The 17,326-nt window shown below is 39.7% G+C and overlaps 1 protein-coding gene across 1 annotated transcript; it reads left to right on the top strand.

The window, feature by feature from the left end:
* The first annotated feature begins 518 nt into the window (after nt 1–518).
* usp8 (ubiquitin specific peptidase 8) lies at nt 519–16,284 on the top strand. Its single transcript, XM_084712467.1, has 19 exons — nt 519–714; nt 1,710–1,885; nt 2,891–3,035; nt 3,195–3,280; nt 3,415–3,550; nt 4,612–4,654; nt 4,779–4,950; nt 5,127–5,289; nt 5,382–5,523; nt 6,528–6,814; nt 7,383–7,895; nt 9,314–9,388; nt 9,508–9,803; nt 10,808–11,029; nt 11,123–11,333; nt 13,065–13,301; nt 14,259–14,401; nt 14,540–14,672; nt 15,852–16,284. Exons 2-19 carry the CDS (start codon nt 1,782–1,784, stop codon nt 16,020–16,022), a joined length of 3,279 nt encoding a protein of 1,092 aa, XP_084568593.1. The 5' UTR covers nt 519–714; nt 1,710–1,781; the 3' UTR covers nt 16,023–16,284.
* Nucleotides 16,285–17,326: the final 1,042 nt, after the last annotated feature.

Genomic DNA, 17,326 nt, shown 5'->3' with positions numbered 1-17,326 from the left:
TGACTGTATAATTGCAATCCGTGATTGTATGAAGATGGCCTTTACCTTTACTTTTACATGTTAGTAACAGAGAGAAAGTTGATCTTTACATTATGGTCTTTCGGGCTGAGCACAGTACAGTGGGATCAGATGGTGAGTTATGCAGGGAAATACAACTACTAGTTGAAGAGGAGCAAAACTTATGCAGGAATGAGGATAATTGTCATCCTGTGTGTATATCATAGCAAAATCGCTTAAATATGTTGTTCATTCTGTATCTGGTTAGAGCAGTTTATGTTTATGACTTGTGTTTATGAATCATTTCAATGATTTCATGTTTGGAGGTTCCAACTATGTTTAATGTTGTATATTCTGAACCTTTGACCCCCAAAATATATGTACAGTATACCACAGAGGTGGAGGTGGTGGGGGCAGTAATGAGAAGGTGGGACAGGACCGAGAAAGTGGTCAGTGAAGCAGGGAATGACCTCCAGAAGGTGGCAGCATTGCAACAGTAAGGATGCAGGCTGCCGCTAAATCTGAAAGGAGAAGAAGAAAAGGAGGCGGAAGAGGGAATCAGAAATCAGCTGTTAAAAAAAAGTAGCTGAAGTGTAAGCAACGGGTGATAAAGAGGTAATTTTTACATTTACGTCGTTTTACGAACAATTGGCCACTATATATGTGTCGGCGTTATTACCAGAGGACATCTTTTTACTTCTGAATGCCAATATAGCCGTGAGTACTTGTGCTGTTGTTAAATAGCTCACAGAAGCTAACCTAATAACTGCGTGAGCTCGGAGCGTAGCTTGCTAACAAACGGAGCTAGCTGGCTAACTCGAAAGGTAACAAAACTATGTTAACGTTTTATGAACTAAATAGTGTGCATTTGTTCGTTTATGCTCTACGACGAATAAAGTCCCCGTTTGGTGGCCACCGGGGATACCGTCAAGGCAGGGAGTCGCGGCTAACGTTTGCTAGTAAACTATTACATGTTGTTGTCGTCAGTGTTGACATATCCTGCGCCAGCTAACTACAAGCACAAGCTACCTAATGTTGGCTAATATGCTAACAGTGAGAACAAGACTGTACGATAGCTAACGCTAGATTCAACGTTAATTTATCATCGATATGTCATGTTTTCAGCCTCCCGTGTCCCCATTCTGGCCATTTTTAAATGCTGCATGCTAATAACAACTTATGCTAAATGTAAGCTAACGTCATGTTGGGGATAATGTACAGAGAGCAGGTCATTATTGCGAAATAAAGGCAGGACCCCGACATGAATATTTACAAAAAACCCCAAACAAATAAACAAAAAAAAAAAACCTTCATATACTCTCTATATATTTGGCACACTTTTAACTATGTTACACAAAATATTAATTTTAAAAGCTATGGCTTTATTTCGCAATGGTAACCTGCTCACTGTAGCTACACTATTCTGCTTGTTGTACTATTATGATTATGAATCCCAAAAAATCAATAATTTTACCCAAAATATTCATTTTAAAACGAATTTAGTGTTGTAGCAATTATTTTATTGCCCCTCCCGACTCTATGATCAGAAAGGTGTTCATAGCAACGGACTGCTATATAGAAATAACTGACCTCAGAAAGCTGCAATTAACCAATTAGAATCGTGTATTTAACAAAGTCAATATATGTGTTTAGGAGCAGGGGTTGTTGAATGTTTCAGCGTGTTTACTTATTTTGCTATTTTTTTGCTTCAGAGATGTTCAGAGCTGGTGTGCAACACTGACTGGTCGTCTGCCTGTGAGCTCTGACTGAACACACCCGCCAAGATGCCTGCAGTTTCCACAGGGGTCAAGGAGCTGTACCTGTCCACATCTCTGGGTGACCTCAACAAAAAGGCTGAAATTAAACCAGACAAGACAAGCACCAGAAGGTACCATTAGGTTTCATGTTTACTGGTATTAACCCAGCATGGCATACAGTAATTAAGGGACCTTTTTTCCAAGATTTGTCTGAGGTGGGTCCTCAGTCTCAGACTTAGAAAACCCCTCCCCTTTAAAACACTCGCACACCCATATTTGCCAAACTTGAGACCTCAAAGATACAAAGGATTTTGAAACCAAAGCGGGGATCCTGTTTGCACGATTCCTATATTGTCAGAATATAGCAGAAATGCTGTATAATATTTATATAAATATGTTTTTATTAGTGTGTAATCACCTGACAAGAAGAGTTGTGTTTTTGTCACCTCAAAATGGGCCCGATATATCTAAACACAGACTTTAGATTTGGTCTTTCCTAATCCAATTTCAAACTTGATTATGAGAACACAAAAATTTAATATTTCACAAAAACTTCTTTACTACTACTACTTTCTTAGGTATGTTAGTTAGGTTTCTGTCAGAAAAAAATGTGCTCTTTTCCTTTAAAACTTTACATAAGAGCTGTAAATTATTCTTTCCAGAATGTGTGAAATGCTGTACAAGTAATTCTTTCTCTTAGTACTCTCCATTCCTCTCCCCTTCTGGATACAGTGGGCGCGAGCATCTTCCACATCACAAGCATGCCAGGAGAAAACATTTGGTATTGTTGTTTGGATAGAAACAGTAGACACCTAGAGTCATAAGGCTTATATATGCTATACAGTGCCGTACAGGGCTATACAGTGTCAGAAACAGGGGCAAGAGGTGAAAATTTATCGGAGAAATATGGGAGAACTGTGACTCAGAGAGAGGAACCCGTGATTCCCCCCAGAAAATCAGGAGAACTGGCAAGTATGCTCGTGACATGGAGGAACTGTTAATTTGTCACTGCTTTAACATCACCTATTAAGGGGAAAGAGATGGGATAAATGCAACAAAGGTTTCCAGTCAAATCTGAACCAAGGACATAACAATCACATGGTGATGAAATTATTTTTGTATTTGCTGTGTTGCAGCTATGTTCAGAGTGCCTGCAAAATCTTCAAGGCGGCAGAGGAGTGTCGCCTGGACAGAGATGAGGAGAAATCTTACGTACTGTACATGAAGTACTTAACAGTATATGACATCATCAAGAAAAGACCAGACTTCAAGCAGCAACCGGTACAGTTAATAATTGTACAATTGTAACTTCTTTCTGTTTTTTATTACTAAACTGGATGTGTAGTGTTTCTTATGTAAAGACTTGTTGACTAGTAGAAATGTATCAACAATTGAAGTTAAGTATTTCTGAGTAACTCCTTTCTATTCCAACATACAAAGGACTATTACATGACGATGCTCGGGCCAAACAGCTTCAAGAAAGCCATTGAAGAAGCTGAGAAGCTCTCTGAAAGCCTTAAACTCAGGTTGGAGACTTTGGTTGTCTTAGACTGTACACATCTTATTTATTTCCGTAATTTATATGCTGCAAGGTCATCAGAACAAGAGTATGTGATCATTTTTTTTAATTTAACCCTGCTAATCTTTTTATTCTAAACAGGTATGAGGAAGTTGAGGTTCGAAAAAAACTTGAGGAGAAGGAGAGACAAGAGGAGAAGAAAAGGAAGGAGGAAATAACAGAGAAAGATGCTGGCCGAGGTTCTCCAAAAGCAGCAAACAGGAAGGACAGCAAAAAGGTAGAGATGTCACATAATAAATAGACTGTCATGGTATCTAAATGTTTAAACATATTCACATGAGGCATAAACTCACATCCAATGAAAAATTCTTCAGTCTATGTGTATAGAAACATTTTGCAATGATGTTTAGGTTGTCATTTTTGATTTAGCCCAGTAAAACTTTAAGCACACATTTGTGTACCTTATGGGCAAAAAATCTGATTAAAGACACTTTTTCTTTGCCCAGTCAGAGATGGTGTACATTTTAATATGAACTAACATGGTTGGATTTAATTTGAATTTACACTCACCGAATCTACAAAGTTTGAAGTCTACAGTTCACATCAGAGCAGTAACCACAGCAACACTACCAGGTTAATTACAGAGTACCAGGTACAAGGTTCATTTATTTATTCTACAGCACGGGGTTGTAGGGCTGAACAATTAATGAAATATTTATCTTGATCACAAGTATTTTTGGATTAGGCCAGGTGATGTTCATCAAGAGCAAACCATATGCAAAGAGTGAATGAGAGTTATGTCTGTGCCGCAAAGCAACACACCTAACTTGTTCAACCACTTCCAAAACTTCCATAAACTGCAGGGTAATGAATGCATAAAGGTCAAGAAGAATAATGTTGCTAAAGTTAACTCACTGACTCCCTGTCCTTGTCCAGTGTCACCTCCGATGTAGATAGCAGTGACGCTGTACAACATATCACTGAATGAATGAAGCACAAAATGAAAGTGAAAGCAGTGCCCTGTTGATTAAACTGTGGGTAAAATGTTTTTCTGCAATTTTATTTATATTTTCCTCCTATGAGATGCACACAAGGTCCAGTCTTATGCTTACATTAACGGGAATAAAAGACATCATGAAAGTGAAAGCAACGCTTTGTAAAAAGTGAAAGTACATTGTGAATATTTTGTCTCTAAAATGAATGAATAGTGGTGATACATAATCATGATCTCAGTGTTCATCAGAATAATTGTAATTATCATCAGTCAAATCTGTATTGTTAACGTATTAACAAGATCGTTGTTTTCAGCCTCCATTTTGTTTTGTTTCTGTTTGTCAGGTAAAAGGGGAACAGAATGAAATGAAGAATGCAACCTCAAAACGTAAGCAGAATAACACAAAAGAGAATCTTCCTATCATTATGTTTAGCTGTAAACCCATGAAGTCCTTTTCAAATTTGCTAGTTTTTACATTTGTTCGTCTTGATTTGTTGACTTTATCTGATAGCTCCAGTGCCAGCTGGTGGGATCACAGCTGAGAAACTTTTCAACATGATGAAGGACCAGTCGATTGCAATAATTGTCATGGACGCCCGCAGCCACCAAGAGTTCGACGAGTCTCACATCCAGGTCCCAGCCCAGACCTGCATATCTGTGCCTGAGGAGGCGATTAGCCCAGGGTGAGAAAGTCATTGTAAAATTGTAGTGTAATCTGGTTTTGGGAGTGATAATATGAATGAATCTTATTTGCTTTTCTTATGTTTTTTCTGTTCTCTTTGTGTCTTTAATGTCAAACATTGAAAACATCTCATCTCCTAAACCTGACCTCATGGTCTGGAATGTCCTGACTTTTCAGAATCACTGTGAATCAGATTGAGGCAAAGCTGCCGGATGTGTCCAAAGACCATTGGAGGCGGAGAGGATTTGTGGATTATATTGTCCTGCTGGACTGGTTCAGCTCTGTCACTGACCTTAAACTGGGCACCACCTTGCAGAGCCTCAAAGATGCCCTCTTTAAGGTAACTGTGTGTGTGGTTTGGCCTTTGTGAGTGTGAATAATAACAGCAGAACTTTCCTGTGAGGTAGAATAATGTGTTTGCACACTCTGCAGTGGGACAGCATCACCATCCTGCGCAGTGAGCCTCTGGTGCTGGAGGGAGGCTACGAGAACTGGCTGTTGTTTTACCCCATGTACACAACCAACGCTAAAGTTCGGCCCCCTAGACAGAAAATCATCAGCACCCTCCCTCAGTGTGAGTATCACTGGCACAGCATGGCTCTTTGGATTCATTAGCACCTGGGTTTTAATTTATGTCAGGGTTTGTGTTTATGCAGCCACTGTTTCAAGAAATTATGGAAGCAAATGAATAAATTGGTAACACAAAGTGTCATTAATTCTGTCCCAGACTTTAATAAAATGTTATAGTTAAGCTTTCAAATTCTGTGTTTCTGAAAGTGGCATCCCACATTATGTTCTTCTGAATCAAATTTAAAAGTTACTAGCTTTAAAGGGGTAGTTAGCATTTGAAGTATGGATGGTCGTTGTATTACCTACAGTCGATGGAGGGTGGCATACCCCCAGTTTGGGGAAACTGAGAAGTAGCAGCACGGAAACTAAGCAGTGTACTTCTGTGGACTGGGTTTTAGTAACATTTAGTCACATTTTAGTCAGTTACTAAAAGGTCCATCCAAAAAGATCAACATTAGTTTAAGTGTGTGCTGTATTTAAATAATCTTCACTGCTTTACCTTGTCATCAGACAGCCTTTCCTGATGGTAAACCAGCATTATATAAGCTAAATATTGCTCCCTCCAAAGGAACCAGACTCCTTAAGCAGAATCAGTAATTTTATTTCGCAGAATATGGGAGTTGCTGGTCCTACCACTGTTGGTTTGTTTGTGTTATTGTGTGACTTTGGTGTTGTAAAAGGAAAGTTTAGATTCACTGAAATTGCACAATAATACAAGCTTACTAACTAATCAGAAGGTAATAAATATACAAAATATACACAGTAGTTTCCAAAGTGCGTTTTAGTGGCTCACCTGATTTGTCCCTTTAAGTAGATGTCACTACATTAGCCGTGCTTAACATAATAACCAGTTATTCCAGCTCAGAGCCTTTACTATTCACCAGTAGCAGTGTGAAGGCTTGTGTTAAGTACTGTGACATGAGCATGAAAATAAAAATAAAGACAAGAGCTGGACTAGATTTATTTCTTTTCTCTGACTTTTCTTTTGTTTTTTTCTTTTTTGAACAGTGAACTTTAGCTACCCATCCCTAGAGGAACCAAAGCCTCCGACCCCGCCTCAACCCGAGCCGAAGATTATGCCTGAGCCTCAGGAACCCTCTGCTCCTGTGCTGGTGAACGGGGTCGCACCAGCAGAACCCCCAACGTCTAAAACTTCAATGGTTGCTGACAGGTTGCCGGACACCGTCGATTCATCCGTCACAGGCTCCACAAATTCTGGGCTGGACCTTAATAGGAGGGGTCCTGCTGCAGGCACATCCAGCCAATCGCCTGCAACAGCTAGGGCCTTCCCACAGGTATTGTATCTACCCTGATAACTAGGGGTGCATGGTATTGGATTTTTTTTTGGCATTTTGGCAGTTTTCAAAGTAAAATACAGCGATTTAAAATTTTTTTTTTCAAAATGTACAGATTCACTGGGAAGAATAAGCAAAGTACAGCTGAACGTTTTTTGTTTTTTTTTTTTGGTCTTTGTTCTTCACCAATTCATTGGAATGATCTGGATGATGACTCTTAAGATGGACAGTTAAATTTGTGATGTTGAAGGAATGTGATTGACTCCTTATCACGTAACCAATTCTTCACAATCATTGCAACCAGCCAACTGTAATATCTGTTTCAGACCATTTAAAAAACCTCTACGCCGCAGACACGCTCATGCCACATGCTCAAAATTAAAAGTGTTATCATATTGGCATTTCAAGCCGGCAAAGACATTTCATTTTACAGCCTTTATCTGCCACTACAGATGACGTGCCAATAATATCTTGCATTATTGAATTGATAACTAATTAACCTTTGGAAGATCAAAGCGTTTCTACGTATCACTCATTTTTGTTTTATCCTCTTATTTTTCTGCCCCAGTTTGACCGTGCCAAGAAACCCTCTGTCCGGGTGTCAGATGAGCCTAAGCCCAGCCAGAACGGGTCAGCAAAGGACTCCACCCAGAATGGCCCAGTCGTCCCCGACCGCTCAGTCAAACCACCATTCGGTCCTAACACTTCTCTGTCTAAAGAAGAACAAAGTCAGATACACTCTGAGGCAGTGGCAGTGATGGAGAAGGCGAGGCAAGAGCAGGAGAAACGTAACCAGGAGCGTCGTTCAGAGGAGGAGAGGCGGGAGAGGGAACAGAAAGAGAGGGAGTTGAAAGAAAAGCTAGAAAAGGAGGAATATGACAGAAAGAAGAAGGAAGAGGAGGAGAAAGGACACCAGGAGAAAAAGAGACTTGAAAGGCAGAAAGCAGAGGAAGAAGAGGACAAAGAGAACAGAGTGTGGGAGGAGAAAGAGAGAAGGGGGAAGGAGCAGAGCTCTGACACCCCCCCAAAGAGTATGTCTCTGGACTCGCCTGCTCCTAACCATATTGTTAGTGAAATTAAGGTGAGCCATCTTTTCACTGTTAATCACTGCTAGAGTTTGATGTTTAATTTCACACCTGTATCCTGTGGAAGGTGTTTAAAGAAACTGGACCATGCACTATAGATCATCTAAATAGGGCCCTCAAAGTGCACTGCATATGAGAATTTAGGGTGTATCCATATCCTCTTTGCTGTTTAAATGGCACATAATCTAATCTTAAATTAAATGAGAGACTTGGCAGGTAGGAGAAGCAAATTAAGATGCTGAAATGACCCACTGGTAGTGATGCAGGTACTGCTGTGCGCCGCTTTGTGCCAGGTGGAAGAAAAAGCCTTGAATGTTGAAGGCAGGTTTAACAATTTCGTTATTCACAGCACACGTGTCCAATGCAGTGAATCACATGGCAGGGATCAGATGCTAGTCTTAGAGTCCCTTAAAATCTAGTGTCTTACATAGGGCTGTACCCGACTTAGAATTGAATTAAAGTAAAACTACATTGTGTTCATAATTCAGTCAGGCTTCTGACTGCACTGTCAGCAGTAGAGTCAATCACAGTGGACGTCAGTAGAGTAGTATGCCTCAAGTTGTCTGGTGTCATGCTACTTCTGTTTCTGTCACCCTTCTCTGTTTCGATTACAGTTAGTTTTGTGGTTTGCAGTCATTTTGAGACTCCTAAAGTTTATAGCCTGCCATGCTGTGGCAGATTTGTGGCTAAAGGAAACTTTTGAATTCCTTCGTCGACATATTACGTTTTAGACATTGAGACCACAAATCCACGTCCATACACTTAAGAAACCCATAATCCATCACTCTGATACGATGAACTGAAGAATTTAAAACTCTGTTCAAAGTACTCAGGTAAAGAATAGGGCCCACAAGACAATTATTTTTAAAGATGAATCATGTAATTCTGTAATACCTCTTATGTACAGCTGCATACATATTCCACATTTAACCCAGAGACTGCTGGTTATCTGCAACTCTGGTTCCAAACACTTCCTCAAAACTATCTAATCACAATTACAGAAGTACCAATTGAGTTAACTGTTACTTTCAGTTCTCTCTGCATACATGCTCTCTCACACTCTCATGCACTGACCCATTCAGACTGACCACCAGTGTGTGTTTAACTGTCAGTCTGAAGTGTATGACTGATCCAAGTTATAAACAGTTTGATTAACAACATATAATTTGTTAAATCTGAATAAATACTGGAGACAGAAGTCAGTGTTGTAGCCATTCTCAGATATGTTTTGTTTAAAAAGATTTCAGCAGTCATCTTTCCCAAAAAGAATTTTCTGCTTCACAAAAACAAGGATGTTTGGCATTGTCAATTCTAAAAATGTCTGACTCCAAACTACCAAAGTCTCCAGAAATACTATATAGTAATTGTTTTTATAAATAACTTTTAAGTGATTTTGTGTGTGTTAATTCCACAGAGGGAGCCCCTGACCAGAGCAAGGAGTGAGGAGATGGGTAGGAGTGTACCAGGCCTTCCAGATGGTTGGATGAAGGTACCAGTTGCTTAAACCTGAAATGTATTAGTTATTTGGACTTCTTAAAAAATGAAGTGGAAAATTTATTTCCTAATACCTGATATTCTATATAATTTTTCCCCTCCATTTCTGGCTAGTTCCTCGACACGGTGACTGGGACCTACCGATACTACCATTCCCCAACCAACCGGGTCCACCTGTACCCTCCTGAGGTCACCGTTCCCCAGACCCCACCCTCCACACCGCCGACAGTCAAACAGAAACCACCACAACCGGCCCCGACGGACGCCAGCCGTGAACGGGAGCGAGAGCAGTCCAAACTGAAACGCTCCTACTCCTCCCCCGACATCAGCCAGGACCTGAGAGAGGAGGCCCAGAAGAAGGCAACTGCCCCGACCACTGCTGTCATACCCACCATCAACAGAGAGACCAAGTAAGACACACAGTTCACCCAGAAATGAAAATTCATTCATTATCTACTCATCCATATGTCGACTGAAGGTTGGGTTTAGTTTTTTAATCCACAAACTCTACTGGATTTTCACAGGAAAACAGCATTACAGAATCTCCCAAAAAAACAAACAACCAACCAAACCAACAAAAATAAATACATAAAATGCCTTCATACTGCTTGCCTGGTGTAATCCTAAAACCCCAACATGCCACGTTGACTTGAAAGATGTCATTCACATCATATTTTTAGCCTCAATCTTCACTGTAGATCTTCAGCTTCGATTTTTAGCTTGGAGTTTAAGATCTCCAGTTGAATTCAAGTTCAATACTACAAGTATTGCAATACGATATTACAATTTATTGCAATTTTTGTTCTCTTTTTTAACAGTAGACCATGTCAGAAAATTGAATCATAAACCTCTACAGACTGTGTATTATGATTCACTTTTCTGAAAACAATTGACATCATGTCAGTTTGTCTTTGAGGTTTATCTCGGCAGCATCATTTCTGTAAAGTTGTAAATAAAATACTTTTTGAATTTGATTTCCCATTCCTAGTATTATCACAGTTTAGCTAACTTATTAACATTAGTCTCTTACAAATGAAATGAATGAATGAACTGAAAACATGTGAAACATAAGCTGAATACAACACACCAAAATACAGTTGCCTCCATCACTTACCTGTGAACCTGTGAAACGGACAGGGGAGAGATGGTGTGTTCTGTCCATTCACTGTGCTAACTGTGCCGAGAGCTTTCAAGTGTGGCAGCAGTGACTTAATGACCCCCCGTCTGTTTTAGTTTTTTGTGGTCAGGATGTTCCGGTAACGTTGATAAGTACACAATGTCCCATATCTACGATCTAATAACATAATTTAGATGCACTGTATTCCTTTGGATATATTACACATTGTATTTCCTCTAGTGTTACCTCTGCAGAAACTAGTGTGGTTTTCTCTCATTGTGCCCCTCTGCCCTCCAGACCTGCACCTAATAAACCCTATTCTAAAGTGGACATTGTGCGGCCTTCGGCTGCCAAAATCCGGAACCTGAATCCTACATTTGGAGGTCTGGGTGCATCACTGACTGGCCTTCGTAACTTGGGCAACACATGCTACATGAACTCCATCTTGCAGTGTCTGTGTAACACCCCTGCCATGGCTGAGTACTTCAACAACAACTTGTACATGGAGGACATCAACAGGTCAGGGGTTAGACAAGTTGAATTGCTTTCCAGCCAGAATCAGGTATGAGGGAAATATTTCACATCTCTGTTTCAATTCTTTGGCTCTGCTAGGTACAACATCCTTGGTCATAAAGGGGAGGTGGCGGAGGAGTTCGGTGTGATCATGAAAGCCCTGTGGGCCGGTCTGTACAAGTGCATCAGCCCACGGGACTTCAAGATCACCATAGGGAAGATCAACGAGCAGTTTTCTGGCTATGACCAGCAAGACTCGCAGGAGCTGCTGCTGTTCCTCATGGATGGACTCCATGAGGACCTCAACAAGGTAGCACACACACATAACCACGGGTGTGGCTTTCCATTAAAAAGGTTTCAATGTCTGCTAGGAACACAAAAAAAAAGAACAGAAAAATCATCTAAATATGCTCACCATTAATTAAATATTGAGTGAATAAATACAACCCCGATTCCAAAAGTGTTATGACACTCTGTAAAACAGAAATAAAAACAGAATGCAATGATTTTCAAATTATTTTCAACCTTTATTCAAATGACTACGGCACAAAGACAAGATATTTAATGCTTAAACTGATAAACGTTATGGCAAGACACATTCTGCATGTGGTGCATTATGAAAAACAAAATATGACCCCGAACTGTTGAACGTGTGAAGTTGTATATCAAGAAAGAATTTCAAAGAATTTTACTTTCAAAACTTCAGCAATTAGTGTCCGCAGTTCCAAAACGCATATTGAGTGTTGTCAAAAGAAAAGGTGAAGTAGCACACTGGTAAAAAAAAAAATTTTGGGAACTTGTAGCAGGCATGAAATTCAGGATTAGTGTATAGTATAGTGTATATGTATTTAAAAAAAAGTTAATATCTTATTTTTGTACTGTATTCAGTTAAATACAGGTCAGAAAGATTTTGCAAATCATTGCACTCTGTTTTTATTTATGTTTTGCATAACATCCCAACTTTTTTGAAATTGGGGTTGTACGTAATTTATTCCTTTCCACCATGGCTTTCTAAGGCTTGCCTTCTACTACCCCTGTATGTTGTTGCACATTTGTCTGTTAACAATAAAAACTTAGTCCTTTATCATTTTCCTTCTTTCTGTTTTTTCACCTGGTTTCATTTTGATGGCAAATTAGAGAGTAAGTAAATAGCTGTGTGTCCTTCCTTGGTCCTCCTGCAGCCGTGTGAGTGTGGCGTGTCTGCATCTGTCTGGTCTGATGCTCTGTCAGAACCTCTGTGCATGTAGACCCAAAACATGCCTCATTGCCTGTGTCAACTGATTTTACTGGCTTCATGTGCATTTGAATGGGGAGAGGACTGGGTTAATGGATACGAAGACAGAAAAAGATCACTTCATAGCTTGATATTTACGTTTTCCATCTTTTTTAACTCCCTAAAACATCAGAACCTTTTTGTGTGAAGACCACTGTTAAGATGTCAGAGAAGATGTTTCAGAGAAGAAAAGGTAGCTTAGACTTACTTTGACACTGTCTCCACCTGGGGTTGAGTTAAAGTAGTGCATTCGCCCCCATTTTACTAATCAAGATATTCACTTTTTCAAAATCTAAAGGATGATGTGCCAATTAGGTCACTGATGACGTCCATTTCTCATGACACACTCTCCATCTCATTATGTCCCTTCTGTGTGATGTTCAGACCTGTCTGCCATCAGGCTGGCCCAGTCCCAGTCCACTTTGTCTCTCCGGGCTAATTGATAAATCAGTCAGTCTACTTGACGAGATATTAATTAGCAAGTGTTAACCTGCCTTTCATATCTTCCTGCCTATCATACTGAGAGTGAACTGGCTGAACTGCATGCTAATGAGGCTGAAAAGATTAGATAGCTCTTGAATATAACGGTTATCTCCTAGAAATTCAGTCTTTATATCTCGTTGACTTCTATTCTTTTTGATGCCAACTCTAATATGATTATGTATTAGTCACTGAGCTTTAAGGGATCATGAAGGCAGGTTTTGCTAACACCTAAAGCTGCCGTTGTATCTGTGTACCATCATGTTGTCTTTCTGTCTCCGGCGTCAGGCGGACAACAGGAAACGGTACAAGGAGGAGGAAAACGACCATCTGGATGATCAGACGGCAGCCGACCTGGCCTGGAGCAAACACAAGCTGCTGAACGAGTCCATCATTGTGGTGCTGTTCCAGGGGCAGTTCAAGTCCACCGTGCAGTGTCTGACCTGCCACCGCAAGTCACGGACATTTGAGACCTTTATGTACCTGTCGCTGCCTCTGGCCTCCAGCAGCAAGTGCTCCCTGCAGGTCGGTCGGGCATTAGACATGAGCATCAGAGCTTGTGGAAGGTTTTTTCTCTTTTTGTAATTGTTTGTCATAAGCTTTAAAGGGATAGTTGTTTTTTTATTTTTTGAAGTAGAGTTAAATAAGATATAGTGCAGTAGTCGGTGTAATACCTACAGCAGATGACAGTCGACACGCCCCCAGGTTGGAAAAGCAGAGAGGAGTGCCAGCACAGAAACTAAGCAGTGTACTAAAAAAAGCAACGAAAAAAAGAACCACCTAAATCAGTATCAGTTTAAATGTACACTGTATTAAGAAAATTTTCGCTGCTTTACCTTGCTGTCAGAGAGCCTTTTCTGATTTTTCTGAGTAATTTTATTTAACAGAACATGAGAGTTGTTGCACAGCCACTGCCTTGATTGGAAAGTTTGCTTGTGTTATTGTGTGACTTTGCTGAATCCAAACTATCCCTTCAAGTTATAATCAGTGGGATATATCAGAGCTGTTTGTAAATGCACCAGAAAGATAGTTTATTGTGTCATTCCCAGGACGTGAAATACTGATTGATGAAAGTGATGATTGAAAGGGATTATGTTGCATATTATGCTTTTAATGTTGTCAGAAGGTTTGGCTAGTTTCTTTACTGAGGCATGTAGCCACTCAAAGTAAAAACATGTCCTTATGAGTTTCCTTTACATTACACTTAATTTGTAGGAGCAGTGAAAAACAATTTAGATTATTAAATTTAATGTGAGGACAGCAAAGTCCACATTAATGGGAACATTTACACACTGCTTCGACCTGTTTACTCTGTACTGCTCCAGACGTTGACTGCTATCAAATGATTTTTAGTTTCTTCCTTTTGACAAACAGATAAACCTTTATCGAACTGCATCCTGGAGGTTCCAACAAACATAAAGATTATACCTTCTTTTCTTTGCTTTGTAATTCTTAACCAAAATGTTTGCTGCCTCTTGGCAGGATTGTCTGAGGCTGTTCTCAAAGGAGGAGAAGCTGACTGACAACAACAAGGTGTTCTGCAGACACTGCAAAGCCCACAGAGATTCCACCAAGAAACTGGAGATCTGGAAGGTGCCACCCATCCTCCTGGTGCACTTGAAACGGTCTGTACTGATAGTCCCATTAAAAATAATGTAGACTAAGACCACTTGTCACTTTTTATACATTTTTTGAACTTTTATTTTTACAAAGCTCTCTGTTATTGACATTCTTTTTCCTTTGATGGATATAACTTTTCACAGATTCTCCTATGAGGGTAGATGGAAGCAGAAGCTGCAGACATCTGTAGACTTCCCTTTAGACAATCTGGACCTGATGCAATACGTCATTGGACCCAAACAGAATCTGAAGAGATACAGCCTTTATGGAGTTTCTGTAAGTAGATGTGAAAAAATATTTTGCAAAGTGTCTTTTTTTAATAATAATAGCTGCATTTATGTATTTATTGTGTATGTATTTTTTTTATTTGTGCCGTAGAGTTATCCAGTATATCATCCATCACAGGCAGGCTTGGCTGAGAATGTAGCTTAGGTATTTTACACGTAGGTCTGTAATGAATAGTTAAAAACTTCATTCATAACTTTCCTAAATCAACTTTTAAGTGCTGCACAACTTTCTTTTAAAAATGTATATTCATTCAGTTAAACCTGGTATTTGTGCACAGTTAGGCTTCACTAATGTGATTATTTACAACTAGTGTGATTCAAAGATTTCCACTAACTCCAGAGCATCGTCAAGTCAACATTTACTGAAAAAAGATTCCATTCAGTCACATTTTTAAAGAAATATTCTGCTTCAGTCCATGTTTGTTGGCATTTGCCTTTTAAACATTTCTACTGCTGTCAGATACTCTTTGCTTGGTGGCCTGGTGGCTCAGTTGGTAGAGTGTAGGCCTACGAGTAACTATTATTTTTATAGACGATTAATCAGCTGATTATTTTCTTGATTAATTGTTTAGTAGTTGTTTGGTCTGTAAAATTTCAGAAAGTGTCATCATTGTTTCCCAAAGCTCAAGATGACTTCCTTAAATGTCTTGTTTTGCCCTTAACCCAAAAATATAGTAAGAAAACCAGAAAATATTTCCTGAAGTCAGATTTTTTTTCTTAAGTAGTTACTCAAACCAGTTTATCAAGTGTCATGTTTGTAGAGTGTGTGGAGTGTGTAACCCACGTACTGAGCCTGTGAGTCCTCAGCAGCTGCCAGGTTTGACTCCTGCCTGTGTACCTTTGCTGCATGTTGTACCTCCACTCTCACTCCCTTTTACCGTCCTCACATCAGATGTCCATGTAAAGGCATAGATTTCCAAAAGCTTGCTGATTTAACCTGACAAATTCAAATTTAGGATTTTGCTTGAGGATTTAAAATAATTTCTTTTAATCTGGTGATGCTAAAAAAAATGAAGACAGACATTGGAAGCTTCATTCAAATCCCTCAACAGAATCAACGAATGTTAAGAGAAAGACCTTCAGTACAGTCTTATTAGAAAGCGGCAATTAAATTTCATGATTATTTGGCTCTTTAGACAAGCTTAATCTTCTTCTTTTCCACTACCAGAACCACTATGGCGGTTTGGACGGCGGCCATTACACAGCCTACTGTAAGAACACTCTCAAACACCGCTGGTACAAGTTTGATGACCATGAGGTGTCTGAAATCTCCACGTCCTCCGTCAAGTCCTCCGCTGCCTACATCCTGTTTTACTCCACCCTTCAGATGGAGCTGTAGGACACAAAGAGAAAACACTCCACCGGGGCTGCGACGCTCGAGCCTAGAGGTTATTTATTTTCCTTTTTAAAAGTCACAGCTCTGAGGACCTGGTGCACGTAGGTGCAGGTTAACTAGTCGTGTTTGTGCACGCGAGGACATTCTCGAGCGAGTGATGAGGAGATCCTCAGATCGGAGGAAGGTGCAGGCACACTGTGCAACGCTTCAGCTACTAGAGGACCCTATACCTGTTAAAACATGCCGTCTGTTCGTATTACTGATAATCTAGAGACTAAACAGATGCTCCTTTTACTCTGATTTCTCTACCTTGATGGTTGTGTCGTAGGGCTGACAGCAGATGCTCTTCACTGTCATTTCTGTTGCACTCAGCGTGGATGGCCGTATCGCAGAACTGACCTTCAGCTTTCTTGTACTGTGCATACACCGGGGTTAACAGTTAGATGGCATGTACATACTTACCAATGCTGATGTTGCACATTCAAAAATGTAAATACTCGAGGGCAAGGTGTTGATCTGTTAAGTGACCAATTTATTATTTTTTTTCTCTTAAAAGTAGCAGCCATCATAGTCTCACCATAATCATAAAGACAAACTATGTGTTTTAGGGGTTTAACTCTATAGCCTTCTGATGTTTAACATGATCTTAAAGAGGAGACTGTGAGCGTTAAATTTTCTTCTTAAAGAGAGGAAAGGGAATTATTAAGATTGTTGCTTATTATTCATATTAGCCACATTCTTGCACTTACACAATATGCAATCAGTTTAAGTTGTTTATGTAGAACACATTGTTTAACAGCAGACATTAATACTCGACTCAGAATGCTTTAAAACGATACTGATGCTGAGATCTTGTCTGTCAGCCAGCGACAGAAGAACCTGACGGCTGCTTCTATAAAACATTTGTTCTCTCTGTTGAAAACACTTAACTCTTAACATTATAATATTCAGAATATTTAGGTGGAAAAGTTCTGGGAACATGTTTCTAGGAGGCTGGATTTTGATTTATCTGATTAAGTTTATTTCTGTGTTTAGTACTGAGACTTGAGAAATTGACCCTATTCACTTTCACGAGTGCATTAGTGTCAACATTTGCTGCCTGCCTGACTGACTGGCTGACTGACAAGAGCAAGCACAAAGTATATCAATACGTTGGATTTTTTTTTTTTTTTTTTTTTCTGAATGGACCAGAGATATGAGGTGACAGGATTTGACTCTCTACTTCCTGAGTACAGTTTTATTGCCTAGCATGAGATCATAATCTGTTTTCTTTTTACTTGTACATGTTGATTTTATTTCTTAATGCT

The sequence above is a fragment of the Lutjanus erythropterus genome, chromosome 1 (genome assembly GCF_056507025.1).
Source record: "Lutjanus erythropterus isolate fLutEry1 chromosome 1, fLutEry1.hap2, whole genome shotgun sequence".
Lineage (NCBI taxonomy): Eukaryota > Metazoa > Chordata > Actinopteri > Lutjaniformes > Lutjanidae > Lutjanus > Lutjanus erythropterus.
This window is presented reverse-complemented; position numbering and strand designations above follow the sequence as displayed.

Bases quoted from the DNA above. Each gene is read 5' to 3' on its own strand.
- usp8 (XM_084712467.1), top strand. From the start codon at position 1,782: ATGCCTGCAGTTTCCACAGGGGTCAAGGAGCTGTACCTGTCCACATCT. The intron at 5,524-6,527 runs GTGAGTATCACT...TTTTTTGAACAG, and splicing joins CATCAGCACCCTCCCTCAGT to TGAACTTTAGCTACCCATCC. The intron at 7,896-9,313 runs GTGAGCCATCTT...TTAATTCCACAG, and splicing joins ATATTGTTAGTGAAATTAAG to AGGGAGCCCCTGACCAGAGC.